At 36.1% G+C, this 8,662-nt stretch overlaps 1 protein-coding gene across 1 annotated transcript; it reads right to left on the bottom strand.

The window, feature by feature from the left end:
* Positions 1-2,876: 2,876 nt before the first annotated feature.
* On the bottom strand, positions 2,877-3,844 carry LOC141674858 (uncharacterized). The gene is made up of 2 exons (XM_074481561.1): positions 3,566-3,844; positions 2,877-3,491 (listed from the first exon to the last, which is right to left on the bottom strand). Exons 1-2 carry the CDS (start codon positions 3,842-3,844, stop codon positions 2,877-2,879), a joined length of 894 nt encoding a protein of 297 aa, XP_074337662.1.
* Positions 3,845-8,662: the final 4,818 nt, after the last annotated feature.

Genomic DNA, 8,662 nt, shown 5'->3' with positions numbered 1-8,662 from the left:
AGTCTTGTTTTGGTTTTATTGATATACCATAGTTTAGAGTAAAGCTTTTTATGGATTATGATGAGATCATAATAATGAGACCTAAAAGATGATAACTCTAAACTTAAATATTTCCTGGTCGTAGGATTACTAACTGGTAATTAGTAATCCGCAAAGATCGGTACATACTATGCTTGCTTCATTATGAAGGATGTCTGTTCTCATAGACATTTGTGTGGTGACACTATAGCTAGTATATAGGTGCTTATTATAGAATAAGTTCACTGAACATGACCCACACAGCTGAACAACTGATGGAGTTCACTCACGTGTCAGCAGTTGTTCACATAGTGATAGTTGTACAAGTATCCTTAGACTTGAGGTCATCATAGTCATCTTGTGTACACTGAACTATGCTTTGGTTTAGTTCTTGGTCTCCAGGGATAATTATAAGGCTCTACTGGGTATAGGAATTTGTACACGAAGATAGTGTATGATCAATAAAGGATCTACCCCTTTCAGTGAAGGAAGAGAATGTTCAATGCTGATCCACTTATGCTAGTTCAGGAATCTCTGGCCAGAGTGAATGAAATTAGAAAGGAGTTTCTAATTTACATTAAATAGAACTAAGTATAGTGAATGGGAAAGCAAATGATTAAATAAGATTGGCTTGACCCAAGTTCCATGCCTTGTATTTAATCGTGACATTGTAGGGTAGAAGGAATTGATTGTATGGTAACTACTCACTAGGTTCTTGGTATTCTAAGCAGTGAATTCGTATTATCCGGATAGTCGCGATATACTGAGAAGTATCCCTCACGATGTAGAATAAATATGATTAATTTATTAATTAATCATATTTATTGAATAGAGAATTTATATAAATAATGATAAAGTAGTTTTATTATTATTTATTTCTACTATCGGCTTAATATTGAACCTACGGGGTCACACCATAAAAGAGAATGATTTAATGGTGGAGGAATTAATTAATAATGGCTGGTAATTATTTATTTGTGAAATAAATAATTAATTAGCAGATTTAATAATTGATTAAATGAGATTTAATTAATTCTTAATATTATTAATTAAGAATTTAATTTTGGAAATTAAATCAAGTGAGAGAATTATTTTTCTAAAGTGTTTAGAAAAGGGATTAATGATTAAAAGGTGTTTTAATTATTAGTTAATTGGTTAATAAGAATAATCAATTAAATGGTTAATAATAATAATATTTTATGAAAAAATTTCACCTGAAAATTTTGCCTATAAATATACTATTATAAACCCTATTTGCCTCAACCCAAATAATTAACCCTAATTCTAAAGTAGAACAAGAGGGAGGCAACTAATTCTCTCAACCTCTTCCTCCTCCATAACATTGTACTCTTGGTGGATACCGGTGGAGTGCTTCACACTTGAGGAGCAGCTGCTAGGGATTTCCGTTCATCGTTCTTGGATCGCTATTAAAGACCTCCATATTTCCACTAACGTAAAGCTTCTTAAGGTAAACATACTGAACTACGAATTAAATATTATTTTTCGCATGGATCCTGCAGAGGGTTTCGGTTTTTTTGAGATTTATATTTACGTTTTCGTTGCGTTTATGTGCTAAAAACCCTTCAATATAAACCTTGAGGTTGCTACAATCTAATCAAAGTATTGATTAGCTACAATAAATTCAGCAGCATAACAATATGTTTACAAGGATAATAAATGTGAAGCTTTAATGGAGCTCTCGTAAACTTTCTGTGTTTGCTGAAGAAGATAACTAACTGAATGAATTACATTCAATTGCTGCTTTGTAGTCTTTCAAAATTCCATGGACAGGTGGCCAATTATTGTCCACACAATTTATTAATTTTGCTGCATGCAATTCTGTGAATAACACATCTATGGCGACAGCTCTGTGGCGACAAGCTTTCCCCTGTGCTTCCTCTGTGGCGACAGCTCTGTGCCGACAACTCTATGGCGACAGAGTTTCCTTGAACAATTCTCTGTGGTTATAGCTTCTTTGGCGACAGAGTTTCCTCAGAGTAATTTCTCTGTGGTTACAGCTTCTGTGGCGACAGAGTTACCTTAGAGAAATTTCTCTGTGGTTACAGCTTCTGTGGCGACAACTCTATGGCGACAGAGTTACCTTAGAGTAATTTCTCTGTGGTTACAGCTTTTGTGGAGACAGGTAGAGAGAGCTGTCATGACTTAGAATATTTTGGCTCTATGTCAAACCATTCTTCAATGTATCAATTATTTTTCTTTTGTTAATTGAATCAAAATACTTTCTTGAATACTGATGTTTGGTGCACTGGTCTGGTTCACAAACAGCTAGCATTTTGAGGATCCTAATTCAATTTGTCTTGTGTTCCCGAGTTGATACAGACTGATGTTTATCCATTGCTTCTTTCACTGAACCCTTGATCTGTTAACACTTGAAATCAATATATGCAACTGATGTCTAAAGCCCTTTGATGTCTTATTCTTCATAGCTTTTTGAACATAACAATGAACTTCTTCCCATGATCTGTTGGAGGACTTAATGAATCAATCACATTATTTGGTTCTTTGTGTTTATCCTGTCTTCATCTGAAGGGATCATGTGCTTCACAGTTTAATATTGTTTATCTGTTTCTGATTTCATGTTGAGTTATAAATCCTCGTTTATATGTTACATTACATTATGCTTTACAGCCCTCAAGCATGTTTGTGGTTGTTTGACTGTAGCGAACACCACTATCGTGGGAAAGTGTCCACCTCTCCACGGGTATTGTAGCAAGATATTGTAGGGCGGTGGGGGAAATTTCACCAATCCTTGACATATATGCGTCGTGCTTTGAGACTTGTGTGGTTCTTCCAGCTTTCCACATTAATTTTTTTAGTTCACCACATGGGTGATGACTCTAAAAGTTACTTCTTATATGGAGGAGACAGAACCTATGGATGCTGAGTGGCTCAGCAAAACCGTTTTGAGGGTCTCGTAGGGCGGAGATAATGCTGGCTACACGGTTAGAAATGATGCAGACGCCGGTCCATTGTCGACAGACATGTCTTCGAAGATGCTGCAAAAACCAAGACCAGTTCTCGTACGTCTCCTCATCAACCAAGCCATAACAGAGAGGGAACGTGTGGTTGTTCGAATCAACACCCATAGCAATAAGCAGTTTGCCCCTATATCTTCCTTTAAAGAATGTCCCATCTATTGAAATCACAGGACATGCATGTTGCCACCCGTCCATCATTGACTTTAAAGACCAAAAAATCCGCTTGCAGACGGACGTGCCCCGCTCCTTAGCATGAGGGACAACATCGATCTCAGCAATGGTTCCAGGATTTGTCTTCATAATGGCTTCCAGGAATATGGGTAGAGTTTGGTATGTTGTAGCGCAACTGCCATACACTTCCTCAATTGCTATTTGCTTCCCTCTCCACGCTTTCTTGTACCCCACTATGTGGTTGTGCTCGTTGTTGATCAGCGGGATAATGGTTTTAATGGGAATTTCTGGTGTATCTATTACCTGTTTCACATAAAACAGTAAATGTCAAAAAAAAATCGGCCTTAATAAGTGGCATTTGCTAAAGATTTACTTACAAGTGGTTTTACAATCTGCGCAATCATCCTTGCAGATAACTTCTTGTAATCTTGTAACGGCTGATCGACCATGCATTTGTGTTCCTCTCTATTAACATTAATTCGCCAGTACCCGGAATCATGCATGAAAGCATCCCTCATCCTCCAATTATACCCCTCAGCCTGGCACTGTACAATGAGATGTTCTTTGTTACTCCTTGTAATTTTATATGTACGGTCAGTGTTAATATGTACACGCCTCACTGCTCCCAAGGGCTTTGCTTTGTCACGATAACACATTCCGTCACCTAGTTCCCCCTTGTCGAGGTATTAATCAGCATATATATCATTAGGGTTATCTATGATTGGTGGAGTGTATTGCTCTGTGCGAAACCATGGAACCCTTGGAACATGATGTTCTTCTCCAACTACCGGAAATGTATTGGAAATTTCTTCATTTCTCTCTGAATGTCCTTCACCATCTTCAGTGGCAGAAGATTCCTCATCGTCATCATCGTGAAGGTGAAAATTCTCCTCACTTGATGAATTGGCTACAACTCCATCTGCCAGCAGGGCTAACCGTTGACCTGAACCTCTTCCCACCACATCACTTTCATAACTAGGCCCCCTTGAAACCCGCCACTGTATTGATTGATTTCCCCTCCATACCCTCTACCATGTTCAGTAGTCCCCCCTCCATACCCTCCACCATATTGACTACTCCACCCTCCATAACCTCCACCATGTTCAATAGTCCCCCCTCCATACCCCTCACCATATTGATTACTCCCCCTCAATACCCTGCACCATATTGACTACTCCCCCCTCCATAGCCTCCATCATATCGTATACTCCCCCCTCCATACCCTCCAATATATTGACTACTACCCCCTTCATACCGTCCACCATGTTCACTAGCTCCCTACCAGACCCTCCACCATGTTGAGTATTTCTCCCTCCATACCCTACACCTTGATCAAAAAGTACATTTGACCACAGTGGCTGTACATCACCACCGTATGTTGTTGTTATTGGTTGTGACCCAAAATTATGCTGGAATGAGTACGGGTCATCAACAACAATTTCTTCTGTTGATGAACAAAGAAATATCTCCTTGAACGTTTAGCAACATGGAAGGAACATTTAACATGCGTGTAGCATCATCATCACATAAAATATCCATTTGATAAAAACCTTCAACTAGGTTGTACTGACCAAGATATGGATACTTCAAACTCAATTTTAAATTCCACTGATACGAACTAATGTTCATTAAATTATACACGACACTTTTAAGCTCATCGTAAGTGGTACTAAACCTAATAAACATCATTTTTTTTGGATTGATAGAGTAGTTGATATTACTACCATCTCGAATAACTACTCCATCCCAAAAAAAATTGACGTTCACGTGGCCTTCCATCTCCCTGCGTTGAAGACAACATTAAGAGTTAGGAAACCAAAGTCAAGATTGTACATGTAAAAAAACATACATGTAATGATGACATACCTTTTTCGACATAGGAGTGTTCTACAAGTATGAACGATATTATTTTCCTAAAGATTTAGGAACTTAGAATTGCAGTATGTTTTGAATACATGCAATATAGGAGGACACATATAAATAGGAATAGAAGCTGTAGGCTAGAGATAGCTAAACATTTTGAGAAATTAGATAGGAATGCATTATTGATATAATCTAATGGAGATTTGCAATAGGATTTTTGATAAAGAGAAATCTACTGTTTTTGTCCCATTTGGAAGATATGAAAGAGAAGATAAGATTCTTGAAATTGACGACAAAAGCAAATGTTGTCTTATATTTTCTATGTTTTTTGTTTAATTTTATTTGAGTCCGTGATTAATAATTATGTCTTACAAATTGACTTGGCATAGGTAATTGTCTTACTCATCGTCAGACAAAAAACAATCAGAAACATAATCAGGACCTATAGCAAAATGATGATACATCATTGCAGTGTGGAAGTCGCCGTCTTCAGCATACTCCTTACTTCTTCTTTGTAGGTCTTTACGGTTTAAGCGTATCCTCATTCGATTCTCTTCCTCTCTAGCACGAAATTATGCTAATTCCAGCTCATGAGGCGTGTCTCGCTGCATGTGTATGGCGCGTTGTTTTGGTATTCGCACTCCTTCCTGGACACAATGGCCCATAAAACTGTTGAGACATCCAACACACCATTCCCATTCCCTCTGCATCGTGATTATTGAACTTCCTGCGTAATGTTCATTTGGATCCATTGAGTACCTAAAATTGTCATCACAAAACCATTTCCTACCAATTTCTCGGTGAATATCACCAGGGGTATAATGCATTATGTTGTTATTACTATATCTTGGAATTTAAATATCACAAGGGGTATAACACACTCTATTTATAACATAAAAGTAGGTGCAAAGATACAGCTCTTTATGCTTCCCAGTAATGAGATACAGTGTTGCATAACTTTATGTAATGTCAAATACTGTTTCACTATTTTTTTGCAGGCTATCCACCATACCTTATCTTCTTACTACAGTAAACGTCACTGATGAAAGTAATGCAGCCAAGCATTAGACTATTCATGACACTTTCAAATTGCTAATAATTCATCATTCACGTGCTGCAGATTATTTCGTATAGTGACTAGTTACTTCTAAATAATTGATGCTGAATGCATGTTACTTCTGATAGGAATACAGAATGAAAATGAATGACCAGAAAATCAGGATTTTTTTATATAACCTATTAATCCAGATGTGAAACAAATTATAACTATCAATAGCATGTCTTTTAACACAAATCGCAACTGAATGCTCATAGAAAGAGATGATGATTACCGTAGTCTTAGAGTTATTGATGCTAAATAGTACTTTGCTGGTGCATATCGCGAATTGGCTTATCGACGTGAAGAATCTGACCGGTTGAGAGATACCCTGCTTTCTACGGGTCTAAGAGTTCCAAGTCGACATTCTATTACAATATATTCTCAAGCGGGGGATAGTCCAACTTGGTCAGGATTTAGGAAAAAAGTTATTAGGGCCGTGACAAGTATTAGAAAGGAAAATAACCGAATGTTGTTGCGTAGGAGTCGTCAGTACATGTATGAACAGGCGTGAGATTCTGTCCGCGGCATTGTGAGAGAGCTTACAAAAGATGAGCAACACGGAGTATTACAAAATGAGAACTACCTTTCCGACGATTATATGTCCGATGATTGACTTTGAATTATGTGCTATCTTATTTTCTCCCATTTTATATTTTAATTTTTTTTTACTTATGGGAATTTAAAAATGTATTTTATGAATCCTGTAATTATAAATACACTTATGAAGTCATAATTACTTTGCGTGAACTGTCATTTAAAGTAGCTTATGTCTTCTTAACCAATTCACTTATAAATACAAGGTCACAAACTCATGAAGTCACACTCCTATAAAGTAATTATGTCTTCACTCCCAAACTTGGATTTATGTTTTTGCGGAAAAATAGATGTTGTAGCGCACTACTAGAAGGGTATTGACGCGGGCAGGCGGTTTATCAAATGTCCCGACCGTGCTTGCATTTACGAATGTTGGATCGAAGAGCCACTTGAACCCCGTGCAGCAGTTCTCATTGAAATCCTTAGGGAAGAAATTATTAGAGAGAATGTAGCCCACTCTGCAGAATTTCGTGAGCTGCAGCGCAAAATCGAGGAGTCAACAACGGAATTGTAGAGAATGAAGGCATTCATCGCGTCCCATACCTGGAACCTCAATGTGGATGATGATGACTCCAACGATACAGATGAATGATTCAGTTCATACATTTTCTGCTCCTAATATTTATATGTCTGCATCGTATCCTTTCTATTCCTGTATCGTGTTATTATTATGTATCGAACCAGACACAGTTTTTCAACTGTATTTTATTATGTACCTTATGTTATGTAATGGAATTGTGTTTCAAGTTAAGTATTCATTTTCAGCAATTTAATTCATATCTAATTTAAGGCCTCGTCAACGTAAATAAAATTATACCAAAACAATTTTACACCGAATAATTTTCTGGGAATAAATTATGAAATTTGCAGAACAAGCCCTCGCGTAACAATTGCACACTGGACTTGCATGGCTCTACAACAAAAAAAATTACACCAAATATATTTTTATCAATTTCATATTAAGGCTCGAACATAGCCCTCTACCACATTTTCACACTTCGAATATTACCTTATTAGTTCCAACTAATTTAATATAATTTTTAAATAAAATATAAATTTTAATAACTATATTATTAATAAAAAAATTAAAATATATATCACTAAGTAAAATATTTTACTAAATAATATTACATAATTTTTTTAACTTAGTAATAATATAAATACAAAGTAATATAATATTAGTTCCAACTAATTTAATATACTTTTTGGAAGAAAGTAATAGAAACGTAATTTGAGAAAACAATATTTCTATAAACATAAATGTATTAGGAGAAGAATATTTTCTATTAGCCAAACAAAAGAAAAATAGGAAGAAGAGAAAAATAGGAGCGGATAAGAAACAAGAAGGAAAAACGAAAGAGAAAAAATGGAAGAGAGAGAAAGTCGCCGGAGAAGGGAGAAGGCATGGACAACCGGCGTTCTTGGAGTAGGAAAGAAAAGAGAGAAACAAAAGATTTCCGCAGCAACAGGCGTTCACCACCCGGTTCCCGCAACAACAGGCGTTCACCGTCCGGTTCCCGCAGCAGCAACATGCGTTCTTGGGTTCTCTCTCTCTTCTCTGTTATTACAGTTTTTTTCCGAATTTTTTTCTGTTTATTTCAATAATTGCAACAATTTTTTGTGTTTATTTCAATAATTGCAACGAAATTCTGCCTTATAATTAGTTTATAAATTTCGAAATTCTGCCTTATAGCAATCCAAATTAAGCCTTATAATTAGGTTGTAAATTTCGAAATTTAATTATGTTATAATTATGCCTATATATGGTTTTTTAATTTAAAACGCATGAGTGGTTAGATCAATTTTTAGAAATTTTATGCCTTATAGTTTGTACAATTATGTTAATTTTTAGAAATTGTTGTAATTTAAGATTGAAATTTAATTACCTGTTTACAAATAATTAATAATTATTTGCTTA

This window comes from Apium graveolens, chromosome 7 (assembly GCF_009905375.1).
Source record: "Apium graveolens cultivar Ventura chromosome 7, ASM990537v1, whole genome shotgun sequence".
NCBI classification, from domain to species: domain Eukaryota; kingdom Viridiplantae; phylum Streptophyta; class Magnoliopsida; order Apiales; family Apiaceae; genus Apium; species Apium graveolens.
The sequence above is the reverse complement of the archived record's forward strand: the minus strand, read 5'-3'. Positions and strand labels throughout refer to the sequence as shown.